Source organism: Rattus norvegicus, chromosome 10 (genome assembly GCF_036323735.1).
Source record: "Rattus norvegicus strain BN/NHsdMcwi chromosome 10, GRCr8, whole genome shotgun sequence".
Taxonomy (NCBI): Eukaryota; Metazoa; Chordata; class Mammalia; order Rodentia; family Muridae; genus Rattus; species Rattus norvegicus.
In genome coordinates this window covers 72,039,680-72,057,146 of record NC_086028.1, presented here as the reverse complement: position 1 = coordinate 72,057,146, position 17,467 = coordinate 72,039,680, and the positions used below count along the sequence as shown (strand labels likewise).

The following is a 17,467-nucleotide window of genomic DNA, read 5'->3' as shown; positions in this document are numbered from 1 at the left end:
CAAAAGATTCAAATGCCTAATTATCTTGGTAGGGTCTGTATAGTAAGAAAGGAATATAGTGTAGAATTATGTAGATTGCAAACAACTCAATTTTTTAAAATCAAATCTTCATATTTTTTTTAAGAGTAAAATCAATTAATGTATTTTGCTATAACCACATTGGTTATAAGTTACCTGTTTTATGCCTGTGCATTTGTCTGGCATTGCAGCACATCTTGAGTTTGTAAAGCTGGTCAATGTTTTACTTTAGTGCTGTGTGTGTATTAATGGTTAGATAGTTGCTTGGCTTTTTGCCCTGGGTACTGTGTCTGAGTTATAACTACATTTTATTACTGGTTATACCTGTAGTATTTGAGGAATTAAAGGGAAGTGAAAGTAAGAGTCTTAGTCTCATTCTGGACCTTACTCAGATCCTGGCCCGTGTGTAGTGAAAGAATTCCATAAAGATACAGCTGATGTTGCTCAGCCACTCCAGTGAAGGGAGTGCATAGTTGGGGGACCAGGGCTTATTCTCAGTTACAGCATGTAGGGAGAGGAAAGGATGGGACTGCTCTGACTAGTAGAGCCAGCCCTTCAGGCAGACTCTTTTTTTGAAGGATTTAATTACCCAGAGAATTAGTGACCTACTCTAGTAGAGCTCTTTCTAGTAATGGGTGACTTCTGTACTCACACACTTTTTGGTTTTCAAAGATTTACCATCTGTAGAGCTACTGTTTATTGAGCAAATACTGTAGCATCTGCTATTGTACAGAGCAAAAATTCCCTCCCTCCTTCCCTCCCTTTCTCCCTTTCTCCCTTTCTCCCTTTCTCCCTTTCTCCCTTTCTCCCTTCCTTCCTTCCTTCCTTCCCTCCCTCTCTCTCTCTCTCTCTCTCTCTCTCTCTCTCTCTCTCTCTCTCTCTTTCTTTCTTTCTTTCTTAGAGACCTTTCTCTGTGTAAGCCTGGCTGTCCTAGAACTTTCTCTCTGTAGATTAGGCTAGCTTCAGACTCAGATCTGCTTCTGCTTTGATTAAAGGTATGTGCTACCACACCTGGCTATTAAAATTCTTAAATAGTGCTTTCTACCTCTACTGTAAGTTCGATTATTTATTTATGTATATGAATGGCCTGTGTGTACACCTGTATGTCAGAAGAGGGCATCAGATACCATCATAGGTGGTTGAGCCACCATGTGGTTGCTGGGAATTGAACTCATGATCTCTGGAAGAGCAGACAGTGCTCTTAACAACTGAGTCGTTTCTCCAGCCTCAAGATCCCTATTCTTGAGAGGTAAATTTAGCTTGTCAAGCAAGCATTTCTTTCTTGTGTCTCCGTATAATCTTTATTCCTTGCTCAAGCCTTTCCTAGTCTATACTCTTATGGCATTTTTAAAAGTATCTCATACATTTGAATACCCCTGTGCATTAGCACATGCTCCTGGAGAGATTTCTCTAGCCTGGCTCCTTGAAGATGAGTAGAGTGTGTTTTGACTCTGCAGAGGTGTGGAACTTTGCTCAGGCTGCTAGTCTGTTTCTTCAAGAATGCTGACCTTTTAAATCTTTTACTCCTTTTTAAAATATGACTTAGCTTAAACTACAGATCCCTGAAGACTAATGCAGTGGATAAATAATTGTGTTAAATGTTAATGAGGGTAAGAGACGGTAAGTTCAACAGTTCAAAGATTGTAAAATTCACCAAGAAACACAATGATTGTAAATCCCTTGACCCAGAAGTGCCAGCCCTCAGAAGTTGCTGTCCTTTTCCTTCGTCTCTTACCTCCATAGTTTTAAGTTGTACCAGAGCAGTTGGATGTTACATTTTTTCACTATTGTCACTATTGGTCTTGCATTGATAGTTAAATTAGGTTTATAATGATAATATATGAATGTCAAATTTTACTTACAAGTTTGGTAACATGGTCTATATATTTTTCTCTAGCTCCAGAACCTGGGTATCAACCCAGCAAACATTGGCTTCAGTACCCTGACTATGGAGTCAGACAAATTCATCTGCATTAGAGAAAAAGTGGGAGAGCAGGCTCAGGTGGTGATCATTGACATGAATGATCCAAGTAATCCGATTCGAAGACCAATCTCAGCAGACAGTGCCATCATGAATCCTGCCAGCAAAGTGATTGCACTGAAAGGTATAAGGGATTGCGGATGGGTTGTTTTTGAGATTCTTATGTGTGTTGTATGCAAATAAAGTTATTGATTTGTACTTTTCCTTTTATATGTTGAATAAATTTAATTAGATCTATAAAGTTGAAATTAATCCTGGACTTGATTGAGTTAGTATTCATAATTTTAACATTAAATGTTTCTCTGAAATGTTGTAGAATAGATATACTTGAAATAATTTTAAGTTTTAGGATAAATACATTTATGTTTTATATCTGATATCATAAAAGGCTAAAAGTATTTTGTACAGGGGAATGAAATTAATATTCTGCAATAAATCATAACAGTATTAGGACCTAAACATTTCAGAGGTTATTTTAACAATTGGCTTCTCCATTCTGTGCCTTTTTATAGTTTAGGCTTCTTTTCACTTAGATCATTAAGTGCAAAAAGGGAATTTAAACTGGTTAGAGAGAGTTGGAGGAGAATAAGAATTAATGAATACCAAGTATACTGTTTAAAAATCTATTATCTATCTATTTTAGTTGAATCTAAACCAGTCCCAGTCATACTAACTTGTTTCCACAAGGAACAATGCTGGGGATCAATATAAATAGAGTTAAACAATCTCATTTTATCTGAGAACCTGATTTCTTTTCCTTTGAACTTTAGAATGAAGGTATAATAGAGGACTGGAAGTTACTAAGAAGTCTAGGGGCCAAACTGCCAGACCCTTGAGATGGCATTTAAAGCTGGTTCCTTTTTCTTGGTGCTTTAGTTAGGGGTTGGATCCAGTGCTGCACACATGCTAGGCAGGTTTGCAGGTGGTTAATGCTGAGTTATGTCTTAGCCTTTGTTTTTCTTGATAAGAAAGAGAATTCAGTTTCCCAGTAATATATAAAGTGTGGATGAGTTTTTAGAGGTGTTGAACTTTTTAACCTGTCTTTTCTTCACATCATTTAAACTGGGGGCCTGATTTGGTGTTAAAGTTTTGTTTTGGTGAGATAGGGTCTGATCTTGCTATTAGACCAGGCTAGCTTCAAATTCATAAAGATTCACCTGCCTCTGCCTCCCTAGTGCTGCGATCATAGACACACAACACCATGCCCAGCCTGTTTTATCTTTAAAAAACCATCTTGAATAATTCTTACTAGAAATGTTCAGGTCTAGAAGTATTGAGAACTTTTTTAGCTTTGAGATTTTTAGAATTCTTTTTATAAAATTTTGTTTATTTTGTGTGTTTACGTGTGGGGTGTACATGTGAAGGTCAGAGTAGAACTTGGGGAAGTCTATTCTCACTTTCCACCCTGTGTGGCTGACTTGGTAGCAAGTGCCTTTCCCTGCTGCGTATTTCACAGACGTAGATTTGGGATCTTTAAATAGATTTTATTCTTGAGCATTACTAATGTGAAAGCCAAAGATTAGAAACCTGAACTTTCTGGTTTCATGGTACAGATTTTGGAACATTTTGGAGTGTCTTACTGGCAGGTTGGGAGCCAAGAATAATATAATCAGCAAAACACCAAAATTTGTGTCAGGCAAAATTGATCTCATCTTCAGGAAGGATATTCAACCTTTTACCTATGACCAGATATTTTGTGATCATAACACCTTTTGCTTTTATCTAAAGTACATTATGTTTTAAAGTGTTAAAATGTCCTTCAGTCTCCTTAAATCATTTGAATTCAAGTGCTTTGCATACATCACACTTCTCTCTTTAAAGGCCAGCAGTTAAATTTTGCCAAGTTCTTTTCTATTTTTAATGTTACTGTTATCTTATCACATTTCTTAATGCTTTCTTATGTGTGCAGATGGTGAGTTCCCTTAAATTAGATTGTGTCAGTCATTGTCCTGTTCTATAAAAAGAATAATTGAAAAATTTAAAAGCTTTGCAACACAGTGTGTTATACTTTGTCTGTTACCCCTTGTTCCCTTCCCCAGACACACAGTCCAGCCCCCTTTGTGTAGAACAGAATCAAAGTCTAGTTATCTAGAGGTTGGTGGATGCAGTAACGAAAAGCAAATTCTTAAAAATCCTGCTTCCCTCTGAAGCCAGTTTAAACTTGATGCTTTCTTTTTATAAACAGGACTGTAACTTTCACAATTTCTCCAGTCTGGTTGTGGATTATAAACCGTGTGGGTTGGGAGTCATACACTCTGTCTTATAGAAGAAGGCTTTGTATGTAGTAAGATGGGTTGTGGAACAAAGCTTTAGGCTTTGTCTGTTTCCCACCTCCCCTGTCACCCTCCTACTCTGACAGCTTTTGTCCTTTAGGAGCCAGATTCTCTGTGGCTCAGGAACAGAGTTGTCCTCAGTCTCCGAGGATTAATCTTCATAGCCTAGTCATAGCTGTGGGCTTTGGCTGCTGCTGATTTCAGTGAAATCACCTTTCCAACTACGATAAATTTCAAACAACAAGTATAAGCCCTTGCATCTGACTCTGGACTTTTAACATTAAGTGCAAATTTCATCCTCCTTTTACTAAACACTTACTGTCTTAACTGGATGAAGCTTGAACTTTGTTCTCATCTCCAGTATATTAACAGCATTTGAAACTACCCTCCTCACTGTCTCCCTCTCCTTTCTCCAGCACTTCTATTTTCCCTTTGTATCTTAGACCAGTTAAATGTAGCATGCACTATGGTGACCCAGCAAAGTTGAAGTACAACTTCTTTTCAAAACGCAGTTTCCACAAAATCAAGTTGGGTGAGAGATGACTGCATTTTAAAAAGTGGATATTTCCTCCTTGTGTTTCTATTGGATTGGCTTTGTCTTTTTATATACAGATACCTTAGTTTATGTGTGAGCTAAGTAGGCAATGACAGTTACAGCTTTGTTTTTATCAGTAAGAAAGCTATTACTTCGTCTCATTTTCATTTGGGATGTAGAATCCTGTAGAAGTCATCTGTTTATAGTATTGCTGATGTGTTCGTTAGAATAATAGTTTTGCCTAAAGGTGTAGATGTACATTGATTTGCTTGGTCTCAGCTGTTAATCTCTTCAGAGGCTGTAGTTTTGGCAATGTGAATAATGTGGCAATCCTTTAGTCCCAGGACAAAACCACATTATTTGGCACTTAAGGGCTAGTGTAGCCAGGTATTAATTAATTTTAAACTTTGCTTGTTTTCATTCTTTAATTCTGTATTCAGCTGGAAAAACTCTACAGATATTTAACATTGAAATGAAAAGTAAAATGAAGGCCCACACCATGACCGATGATGTCACCTTCTGGAAATGGATCTCTCTGAATACGGTTGCTCTTGTTACGGATAATGCAGTTTATCACTGGAGCATGGAGGGGGAGTCTCAGCCAGTGAAGATGTTTGATCGTCATTCCAGCCTCGCAGGGTGCCAGATCATCAATTACCGTACAGATGCTAAGCAGAAGTGGTTGCTCCTGACTGGCATATCTGCACAGGTATCGCTTGTTAGTTATTGACAAGGTGGTCTGAGAAACTGTTTTGGAATTTATTTTGGAGTCAGTGTGCTGCAGAGTGAATCTGTATCGTTGTAGTAAGGTGGGTAAAGAGATGACGGGGCGAGACATGTTTTATTCACATTAACCTTTAACAAGACAATTTTGGAGTTAAACTTTTGAAGTTGAGTATCAAGTCTACAATAAGACTAACAAGTACAACTGAAGGCCACAGGCTGTTGTAACTGTTTCACTAATGGAATCTGAGATCTTTTGGGCCATTGGATCTCTAAAGTTTTGGTCTATTTATTTATTTTTGTGTGTGTATGTTTTTTGGCAGCAAAATCGCGTGGTTGGAGCTATGCAGCTGTATTCTGTAGACAGGAAAGTCTCTCAGCCCATTGAAGGGCATGCGGCGAGTTTTGCACAATTTAAGATGGAAGGAAACGCAGAAGAATCGACGTTATTTTGTTTTGCTGTGCGGGGTCAGGCAGGGGGGAAGGTAAGTTGTTTCGATGATTATCTCAGTGAGTCTGTTTTGCTCTTGTCATCTAAGTTAAACATACTCCTCTTTCTTCCTTAGCTTCATAGTGTTCAGATTTGTGGTGCCTGACAAACAGTATTCATAATCCTACTATCTCTGGATCTTACTTTAACAGTGTCTTGTTATATACCCTAGGCTGGTTCTGAAGAAAGTCCTCTTGCCTCAGGTTCTGCGTGCTGGGATTATAGACCTTTAGACCATTCTGCCCAAGATGAAGTCTAGTCATCCTTTTTAAATTCCCTAGGTGACTTGAGGTAGATGAAATGGACAGCAGCTTAGAGAGCCTCATCTCTAGCTGTATATGAAATTACCGAGACAGGTTAAAGTATTTTGTATTGGGATTCTTAGTTGAGGACAGCAGAAACAAGTTCTGGTTGATTGGAGTATAAAAACTTATTGATAGGCACAGGATACCTGGCAGTAGTAGGACAGCTGTATAACTAACCTTGGGAAAGGAGAAATAAGCAAAACTGGGTGGTAGCCAGGCTTCCAGGCAGAAGTCACGCTGCAGATCTCTGAACTGTGCTTCTGTTAGGCCTGCACTGCTGGGGGCCTGGTGATTCAGTTTGCTGCTATTTTCGCTTCCAGAGTAGACTCTCCCTCAGTCTTAAAATAACCTGATGTCCTGAACTCCCTCTTTGAAGTCTATATAGGCAAGGTCACATGGCATGCATGCTAGCTTTGAGAGACATGGAAACAACTGTTTGTGGCCTCTAAAATGTAATACTGGCCCTACTCTCTACCAGAGCTTGACTACTTTCCTCTCCGTCCCCACGTCAGAAAAAGACAAACCTCATCTTTGCTTTGTATTTCTCCACCCCAGTCACCCTAGTAAGTACTTTTCAGCAATGAAAAACGAGATTGCAGCCATCGGAATCCTAGCACTTGAGGTTCTAGTGAGTCTGTCCTAAGAGTGCTGGGATTACAGCTGTGTCTGGCTTTTGTTACATAGCTTCCAGGGGTTGAGTCTAGGTGGCGGGCCTATTCCGTAGGTGCTTTCACCAGCGTAGCCATCTCGTCAGCCTCAGCATGACTTTACAGTCACACCCACTTCCTACCTCCTTAGGAATGGCACTGAGCTTGGTATGGCAGGCGGGCGGGCGGGCAGCACAGCACTTGAGCCACACAGATCTCTCTGAGTTCTAGGCCAGCCTGGTCCTGATTTTTTTTTTTTCTAGGTCATCCTGGGCTACATTGTGAGACATTGTTTCAAAAACAAAGTAATCGTATAGGAAATGTGTGACTTTGAGATCATCCTGTCCCATTCAGTTTTAATTTATGGAGAAGCATCCCATACTATAGATGGATCAAATACAGTTCACCTACCATACAACAGTCGGTTATTTTCACTTGGCTTCAAAAAACGTGCAATGACCAAGTGATACATGATTGAGGTTGATAATAGATTTTATGTTCTTTTAACAGTTACATATCATTGAAGTTGGTACACCACCCACAGGAAACCAACCCTTTCCAAAGAAGGCAGTGGATGTCTTCTTTCCTCCAGAAGCACAAAATGATTTTCCTGTTGCAATGCAGGTATTTTATCAAAATAAAAATCTCATCTTAAGTTAATTTATATCCTGTTCACAGTTGGTATGAGTAGTTCTCTAAAATAAAAATTATTCATAAAACTTGGTAAAATAATACTCTTGCTTTCATGTAATAATTGGGTCACCTTAAGTTGTCAGAACGATGTGCTCTTTTGTCTTGCCTATGTTACTCATGCTCTTGTGTGTTACGTATTTGCTTCAGCTATCACACATTTAAATAAGCTATAATGAAGGAAACCTTAATATTACTTCAGCATTTTTTCCTTTAAGCTTCATGTCGGAGTTTTATAAAAGTGTTTATTTTTTCTGTTCAGATCAGTGAAAAGCATGACGTGGTGTTCCTGATTACCAAGTATGGTTATATTCACCTCTATGACCTTGAGACTGGCACGTGCATCTACATGAACAGAATCAGTGGAGAAACCATCTTTGTTACTGCTCCTCATGAAGCCACAGCTGGAATAATAGGAGTCAACAGAAAGGGACAAGTAAGGAAACCCTGCAACTTAAGCATTTAAGTAACAGACATTATCATTAGCGCTTTTTTTTCCCTAAAAGGTAATTTTGGATATCAGAAAAGAGTTCTTAATTTGGGCGGAGGAGGGGTAAAGAGAAGAAATGAGATAAAGGTCAAAGGACATAAAATATAGAACAGCATATGTAGGATTAATAGGTTTTGACATCTGTTCAATGTAAAGGTTAAAGTAACTAAAATATATTTGTGAGTGTGTGTGTATGTGTGTGTGTCTGTCTCAGAGGTTGGTAGCAGGTATCTTTTTTTTTTTTTCTTTCTTCTTTTTTCTTTTTTTCGGAGCTGGGGAACCGAACCCAGGGCCTTGCGCTCGCTAGGCAAGCGTTCTACCGCTGAGCTAAATCCCCAACCCTAGGTATCTTATTTTTCCACCTCATTTTGAAAGAAAAAAAATTTTTTTAAGATTTACTTTTTGTGTCTTGAGTGTTTTACCTGCACATATGTGTACTCTGTTTATGCAGTAGCTATAGAGATCAGAAGAGAGGATCAAGTTCCCCACATTACAGAGGGCTGTGAGCCACCATGTGGGTGTAGGGAACGAAATCGAGGTCCTATGCAAGAGGAACAAGTTCTCTTATTCTGTGAGACATCTCTTCCAGTCTCTCCTCCATTTTAGTTTTTGAGATAAGGTCTTTTCACTTTATGAATTGAACCATTTCCTCAGTCCCCAGGATATAGAAATACAATATAACTGTCTCTATAAAACTAAACAGTTGATGTGAGGGTCAGTTAGGACAGCTCAGCTGCTAACAGTGACTTGAGTTCAGTCCCCAGAACTTGCATGTTGTAAGGAAAGAGACTCTTGCATGTACTCTGACTGTGACAGGGACATACATGCACTGGAACACACATATGTACCCATACAATCAACCAACCAATACATACATACATACATACATACATACATACATACATACATACATACATACACACACTAGAGCACACATGCACATGCGCACACACAATAAATAAATGTATTTTTTTTTTTTTTTTTTTTGGTTCTTTTTTTCGGAGCTGGGGACCGAACCCAGGGCCTTGCGCTTCCTAGGTAAGCGCTCTACCACTGAGCTAAATCCCCAGCCCCAAATAAATGTAATTTTAAAAGGTACAGAGTGATGTTAGTTTTGTTTACTATGACCATTTGCTATTTATCATGTGACATTATTTCAAAGGTCTCAAACACACATAATAAAATTTACTTAAAAAGATTATTGGGGGCCAGCATGCTGGCTCAGCTAGTAGATGTGCTTGTCAGCAAGCGTGTGTGATCTCTTGTCAGCAAGCGTGGTAAGCCGTGTGTGATGTCTTGGTCTCACGTGGTAGAAAGAGAGAACTGACTTTTCCAAGTTGTCTCTGACCTCCACAAACATGTTAGGATGTGTGTGTTTATACATGCGCTCTCAGCCTCAAGGCCGTCTCTCCAGCCTGTTTTTAGTTTTCATATGCAGTTTCATCTTTAAAGTAAAAGTTTGATCACCCAAATAAATGCATACAATGCATAATTACAAAACCTTTTTAATAGTGTCTCATAAGAACTACTTGATTTAGAGCTAGTTAGATGTGTTTATTTTTAGTATCAAAAGAAGTAAATATATGTGAAAAATCCATTTTAGTTACAAATTTGACAAACTCCCTTTAATAGGGGTTTCTTTCCTGTTATCCCTAAGACAGGATCCATCAGCTATAGAGATAAGAATTCTACCTGCATCCTACTTAATTTCTTAAGTATTAAGAATATTTAGTATCAACAGGCCATATATTAAAATACCTATTATTGTGTCTGGGAAGTTAGCCATTTGGGTAGGGTAATGTACAATTGATGTTAGCTGTTCTGAATTTGGGATATTTGATAACTCTCCATCTTATCTAGCAAGTAGTTCTCTTTCTGTGTGAGTATTGTACTGAAATTATGAAAAAATGCTACCAGAAAGTATTTTGTTTTCTTAGATGGTAAAAATTCTTTAAAAGGTAGTGTTGTATTGGTTTTGTCATTTCCTGGTTTTCCTCCAGATTAGTATATATATTCTTCCCAAAAGTAAATGTTTTTCATTTAATCAGTCTTTGAGAAGTGCTATGTTTATGACTAGGCGAATCCTCCCTTCCCTCAGTTCCAGGCTCAGGTGCTTGAGTCCCTGTGATGGAGAATCTTTTTGTTAACATTTTGTATACTGAATTAAAGTTGCGTGCTGTCTCCGTTTCTTTTCTTCTTCAGGGTTTATCTTTGTTTAATTGTATTTTTAGCACCATCCAAAGGTGGTTTTGAAAAGTAAGTAGGTCTCCCCTCTCTCTATTTAGTTGTATGTATCTCTGATGAAAAAAGATTAAGAATGAGTTGGTTAGGGATGATTTAATAATCAGGAGTTAAAGAACCTTGAGGGCTTCCTTCCTTCTCTCTGCTTCTGGGGTTAAAGGTAAAACTTAACCTAGAGCTCCTTCCATAATTTACCATACACTGTGATACACATTGATAGCCTAGATTTTACAAATTACCATGGTAGCAAAACAGGCAACTGTCAGAATAGTTAATTACCTTGTGACTTAGTCTAAACAGATTTAACCCAATGAAACTATTCTCTGATGGTTAAACTGCAGGTCCTATCAGTTTGTGTGGAAGAAGAGAACATAATTCCTTACATCACCAATGTCCTACAAAATCCTGATTTGGCTCTGAGAATGGCTGTGCGGAACAACCTAGCTGGTGCAGAAGAGCTCTTCGCCCGGAAATTTAATGCTCTCTTCGCCCAGGGAAACTACTCAGAGGCTGCAAAGGTGGCTGCTAATGCACCGAAGGTAAACAGTCATGAAATTAAAGTTGCTGTGCCAAGATATTCTTAGTAGTCTTTGCTTTTGATACTATTAGAAGAGGAACCAGCTCTGTAAGATTAACTGTTTTCCAGTTACGTTTTTCCTTTGATAGAATATGATAATTAATTCTCAGTGTCTCTAGATTTAGTGTGTAAAAATGCAGAATCTTAGAAGGATATGTAGAGCTGCAGACATATAGTTGATGTAGGTCGAATTATGTCCAGCTACTAAAATGCAACACTCTTTGGGTTCATACATAATTGATAGCTATCTATTTTTAATTGGAGCAGTTTATCAATAAATGGATGGTCTTGAGCTTGTAGAGTTGTCAGAAGATGAGCAGAATTTATTCCCTTAGCCTTTACGTCAGTTCATGTTGAACCGAATTGATAGCTTGCATTCCTAACTAGTGTCAGTTATGAAGCCTGTACTTACTGAACTTGACTTAATGACTAGTGGTTACTATTTCATTAATGTGCTTATCTCTTTTCACCTTTAATTGTTTTTAGTTTTTGAGATTTTAATATAATTACATCATTTTCCTCTTCCCCTTCTTCCCTCTAAGCCCTCTCAGGTACCCCTCCTTGTTTCTTTCAAACTCATGATCTTTTCATCATGGTCATATCCATGTGTATGTGAATATATTCCTAAAGACATAAGTACAACCTGCCTAGCCTGTAATCCTGCTTCTCTGTTTTCATGGCTGATAGTAGATAATCAATTGGTGTCGTCTTCTTTGGGGAAGACTATTTATGCTTCTTTCACATGTTGACATAATTACCTTAACAGATTTCTGATTTTGAATAATTTTGTGTCATTGAACCAGAGATGTGACAGGCTTTATTGAACCTTTGCACTATGTGGCGACTGTTTAAAATGTGGAGACAATAGGACACCCACGTGGTTCAGATTGCCCTAAGGACATGGAGGGTTGTTCCTGTCACTGGGTCACTGAGGAGTCAGTCTTCAACCTTTCTTTTTTTTAAAGGGAATCCTTCGTACTCCAGATACCATCCGTCGATTCCAGAGTGTCCCAGCTCAGCCAGGTCAAACTTCACCTCTGCTTCAGTATTTTGGAATCCTTTTGGACCAAGGCCAGCTGAACAAATACGAGTCCTTAGAGTTATGTAGACCTGTCCTTCAGCAAGGGCGGAAACAACTTTTGGAGAAATGGCTGAAAGAAGATAAGGTACATTAGTTTACATTATTATGATTTTCTTTAGTTTAAATACCACGTTAGCAGGTTAAAATTGTTGGTTTCTACCAAAATATCTCTCTCCATCTGTTATTTGTTGTTTGTGGAAATAAAAACAGACCTTGCCGTCTTAACACATGATCCAGGATTATTGCTTGGTAGTTAAAACTCCTGGGCTAGAAGTAAGTTACTATTGGTCTGGCCTTGGAAAAAATTAACACGAGAAGCTTCCTTCATTGTACAGGCATGTTTGTCAGTGTATTTGACATTGCTTAACATGTGGTCCTCTACATCCCACACTTGATGTGCGTGCCCAGCACTCCTGCTTGCTGTAAGAACTTATAAACTGCCATCAACATTGTACATGTTATGTAAAATGTTGAGTCATTCATATGTTTATGTGACAGCCAAGCTGGCTGAATTTAATGTACTGAGGTTTTGTTTGACAGTGATTTCATAGAATGTTAAACTCTGTTGATGTGAAAAAGCATTTAAAAGAGTATAAATGGGAGTCTTTTGTGAAGAATATTTTATGATTTTTTCATATTATATATGTCAATATAAATATATTATCATTTACTAGCTTTTTGTGCTGTCAAGTATATCTTATATTCAGCACTTCATACTGTTTTGCAGAGCACATTTTTTTTAATGGTGAAGAGTGAAAAACAAGCAATAAATATTATTTGTAGGCCAACAAACAAGTTTTAAGCAATTTGTAATTATTCTTTTTATATAATTATGCAAGCAAGCTTTCTTGCCTACCTGCCTAAAATAGCAGTTTGTGTTGCTATGTTTTATGCCATTGTCAGGGCTGAGGTAGCACTCTTGGGCTGATTACTCATCAAGATAGCAAACCTTTCAACATCTATGTGTGTTGGTGGCATTGGTATGGTCCAGAATCATGAGTTTCTTAGCCTGTCTTCTGCAAGACTTGTCTTCAGGGTACTAGAGAACAGTACGTCAGACTTGAGAGAGGCTTGACATATACCATTCTCTCCTCAAGAATAGCCAAGCTAACGTTTTTGAAAGCTCTTCTAATTGTCTAACAGGATGGGAGCAGCCAGGATAACTGAGATGACCTATGTAATGGGGTATTAAGTTTTTGAATATCATTACCTTTCATTGATAGTCATGAGGGCTCATTTGTAGTAAGATTCATTCATTTCCCAATTAGCATGTTCAGATAAAATGTGTAGATTGACATGAGTTTATAAGAACTATTTTTAAAAAGTTACCTCTGGGACTCAAGAGACGACTCAGTGGTTAAGAATACATACTGTTCCTGCAGAGGATTCAAGAGACGGCTCAGTGGTTAAGAATACATACTGTTCTTGCAGAGGACTCAAGTTAAATTCCCAGCACAAATTCTCATTGCTGCCTTTAACTTCCAGGGTGATCCTGACCTCTATAGTCTCGGGCAGCCATGTGTGTATATGTACATAAACCCACACAGTGTAGGTAATTAGCACTTTAGAGGCAGAGGCAGACTGACTTAGAGGGTGCTTGGTCTACATAGTGAGATTTTTTTGTCCCCATTCCCCTCCCCAAAAGAAAGGAAAGAAAGAAGAATGGAAAATTGGACTGGGGGTTGTGGGTTAATGTCATAGGACTAATTTATTTGTGATATACAAAGCCATAAGTTCAATTCCCAAAACTGGGGGAAAAAATTAGAAAAACCATACAAAGCAGAACTCCTAGGAAGCAGATTTGAAGAGGTGTCTGCTGTATACTACCTAGAAATTGTAAACTTCGTATCTCTTTGACTTTGTACATTTAGTGTCCTGCCTAACCATCTCATCCTAAAGTTAAAACCAAAGATAAATGATGCGTCCTAAGGCTCTTGAATTGTAAAATGTATATCCTAGTTTAAAAATTACCCTTACAATTTTTAAATAATCCTACTATAAGTAGAGGTTATTGGCTTATTTTCTACAGTTAATTGATTTACTTTTTTAGAGACAATGAGACAGTGTCTTTATTTGTGGCACTGGCAGGTCTTGCACTCCTTCCTTAGCTTCCCAAATGTTACTATTACAGGCTAACTGGCATTGTTGATTTTTTATTGAGAATATTGCATCAGAAGTTGTATGACCAGGGAACTGAAGCGAGACAGCATATTGCTTCAGAGCCTCCATTACTCTTCTAGAGACTGAGTTTGGTTTCTAGCCCCCATGTCCTGCGGCTCACAGTCACCTTCAAGTCCAGCTCCAGGGGATCTCATGTCCTCCTTTGCTCTCTGTGGGCACACACGTAAATAGAAAAACCAGTGATATTATTTTTTTGAAACATGGCTGTAATATTTGAATATCATAGTTAGATGTATAAGATTCTGCTATAAAGAAAATGTACATTAACAAGGTAGTAGGAACTACCTAAAAGCAAAATTTCAGTTGGCCAAAGCAAAATTTTTTTTTAAGGAGTAGTTCTGGAGAATTAGACAGTCGTTACTGTGCATATAGTATCCAGATTTTATCAGTCACAAACACTGTATATTTATCCTTTTTAGAAATTGATTAAGTATCTTCTATATGAGTTATATTTATAGAAAAATGGTATCAACTACACGTTTTTAAAAAGCAAATAGATCACTAACAAAATTCTTTTTCCTTTGGCAGCTGGAATGTTCTGAAGAACTGGGTGATCTCGTAAAATCTGTGGACCCAACGTTAGCACTGAGTGTATACCTCAGAGCCAATGTCCCTAATAAAGTCATCCAGTGCTTTGCAGAGACAGGTCAAGTCCAGAAGATTGTTTTATATGCTAAAAAAGTGAGTTCAGTGGGAAAAATTATCAATACAAGTTTATTAAAAACAAAGAAATTAGCCTTAACTTGATGCATTTTTTTTTTTTTTTTGTGGTGAATTTCTTTAAACTTTGAACTACTTGGAAAAGAATAAAAAGTTCCTTCTTAACTGAACTGTCATATGTAGAGTTATACCTAGTGTTAATTCATGAAAGCAACTACAATTTTAAGGTTGTGGAGGCATATTAAACATGTGTTAGTTCCTGTTTTGAAATTGTCCTTCATTGACAAGAAGTAATAGAGTTATCTTCTAGCAAGTTTGTCACCACAGTGGTCATACCGAATGTCTTAAAGTATAGAGTTTTATAGTCACCAGTAGTTCTCTGTGAATAATATTTTATTGTAGAAAAGACTTTAATGCTTTAAAAATGTAACTTTGTGGCATGATTGACATCTTTGCTTATTTGTAGGTTGGCTATACTCCAGACTGGATCTTTCTCCTGAGAAATGTCATGCGGATCAGTCCAGATCAAGGACAGCAGTTTGCCCAAATGTTAGTTCAGGACGAAGAACCTCTTGCTGATATCACACAGGTAATGACATCTTAAAACTCTGCTTCAAGGAGTTGGAGGTTGTGGGGAGTCTGAGTCTCACAAACTTTTCAGAAGAATAAGTTAAACTTTAACTGACAGAAATTATATTCCTGTGTGCCTGCATGAACAAACCCCGAATATCTTACCACAACATATTGCAAAAGAATAGGCAGCAAGATACCATCTATCCTAACTATTGATACAGGCAGAGGTGCACCATGGCGTGTGTGGAGGTCAGAGGACAACTTGAGAGCACTTTTTGCAGCCTGGTTGCGTTCAGGAGTCAGCCTGCATACAAGTGCTTCTGTCCACTGACCAATAGTCACTTAGTTCTTGTCACAGAAGAACTTTTTTGTTTTTAAGTAAATAGTAATAGATATAATATTTACTGTTTTAAAATAAAACAAATACCACTTTGGTTAGGGAAAGATAAGTGAAAATGAAATACTTTATCTTAGTCGAAAAGCCAAGAAGTGGTATATATAAATGATAAAACACAAACTTGTGTCCTCCCTGGGTGGGGAGACGGACATAGAGAATGTGTAACCCAATATTTCATATTGTGTATCCTTCAGTTTTTTTTAAACTTTTTAAAAACTAAGAGAACTTATTTTTCAATCACATTTTACTTTTAATTTGTTTTGACAGAGAATCTCATATAGCTTTCTAATTCTGGTATTCATATGGAGACCAGGCTGGTCTGGAACTTCCTACTGCTGCTCCCTGAATACTGGCATTTTTAGGTGTGAGCTGGCATACCCATATACCTGGTTTAAATATGAGGCTAGGTGTATAAGTAATATTCTTTAAATCTGGTATTGGTCTAGATAGATGGTTCAGCAATTTAGAGCCCTTGTTGTTACAGAGGACCCAGGTTTGATTCACACCACCCACATGGTAACTCATGGTAATTCTAATTCCACTGGATATGTTGTCATCTTTGGCCTATGTGACCATAAGGCATGCATGTGAAATGCATGCATATATGCATGCAGAAACTCAAAGTATATGTGATATATATTCACACCTATAAAATAAGTAAATATGAAAAAAGAATTGGTAAAAAGTCAAACTTGTTCTTTGTATTTTTATGCAAGAAATATCATTAATTTTATGTATATGTTGTCAATTGGGAGTTTTAAAATTAATTTTTATTGAGTAAAAATGGAGTTTTGTACATTGTCATTTGTTCATATTTTTCCCCTACACTGATCACCCTTTTGATCTTGCAGCTCCTCCCCCTTCAATAGTATCTTATATCTGATTTTTCTCTTTTAATAGATTGTGGATGTCTTTATGGAATACAATCTAATCCAACAATGTACTGCCTTCTTACTTGATGCTTTGAAGAATAATCGCCCTTCTGAAGGTCCTTTGCAGACGCGATTGCTTGAGATGAACCTTATGCACGCACCTCAAGTATGTGCTCATCTTATTTAGGATTCCCACTTCTGCGATAAACACCATGACCAAAGTAACTTCACTCCTTCACTTAGGGACGGCAGGGGTCGGATCCTGGAGGCAGGAACTGAGGCAGAGGCCAGAGGCCATGGAGTAGTGCTGCTTATTGGGTTGCTCAGCCTGTTTTTTGTAACCCAGGACTACCTGTCCAAGGGTAGTGTTTTTCCTGGTGGACTTTCTGGACTTTCCCTTCTCCCCATCATTAGTCAAGAAAAGGCCCTACAGACTTGCCTCATTTTCAAATTTGAGGTTCCCACTTTGAAGATGATCCTCACTGGTGTCAAGTTGACAAAAAAAATGTAGCCAGCAGAGTTGTCATGTTTTTAAATCTGCCTCCAGTCCTGTGGTTGATTATGCAGAAGTTCACAAATTGTCACTTAGTTTTAAGATGTTTATTTCCTAAGATAATTTAGCTAGTATTCTTTGATACTTCATACTTTTATTTACTCAGTATTCAATCTTAATGTACTTTCTGGGTGTTGGTATGTGCTGAAGTAAAGGAGGAGGAAAAACAAGCTCATCTGC

General features: G+C 37.8%; 1 protein-coding gene across 4 annotated transcripts in view; it reads left to right on the top strand.

The window, feature by feature from the left end:
• The window catches only part of Cltc (clathrin heavy chain), a 58,325-nt gene that overhangs the window by 16,162 nt on the left and 24,696 nt on the right, over positions 1–17,467 (top strand). For all 4 annotated transcript variants that reach the window (XM_006247108.5, NM_019299.2, XM_063269684.1 and 1 more), the window contains exons 2-11: positions 1,916–2,123; positions 5,248–5,516; positions 5,854–6,015; positions 7,483–7,596; positions 7,925–8,098; positions 10,735–10,932; positions 11,936–12,136; positions 14,761–14,913; positions 15,359–15,481; positions 16,763–16,900. In XM_006247108.5, coding sequence (XP_006247170.1) covers positions 1,916–2,123; positions 5,248–5,516; positions 5,854–6,015; positions 7,483–7,596; positions 7,925–8,098; positions 10,735–10,932; positions 11,936–12,136; positions 14,761–14,913; positions 15,359–15,481; positions 16,763–16,900 — 1,740 coding nt within the window. The remainder of the gene's footprint in view (positions 1–1,915; positions 2,124–5,247; positions 5,517–5,853; positions 6,016–7,482; positions 7,597–7,924; positions 8,099–10,734; positions 10,933–11,935; positions 12,137–14,760; positions 14,914–15,358; positions 15,482–16,762; positions 16,901–17,467) is intronic.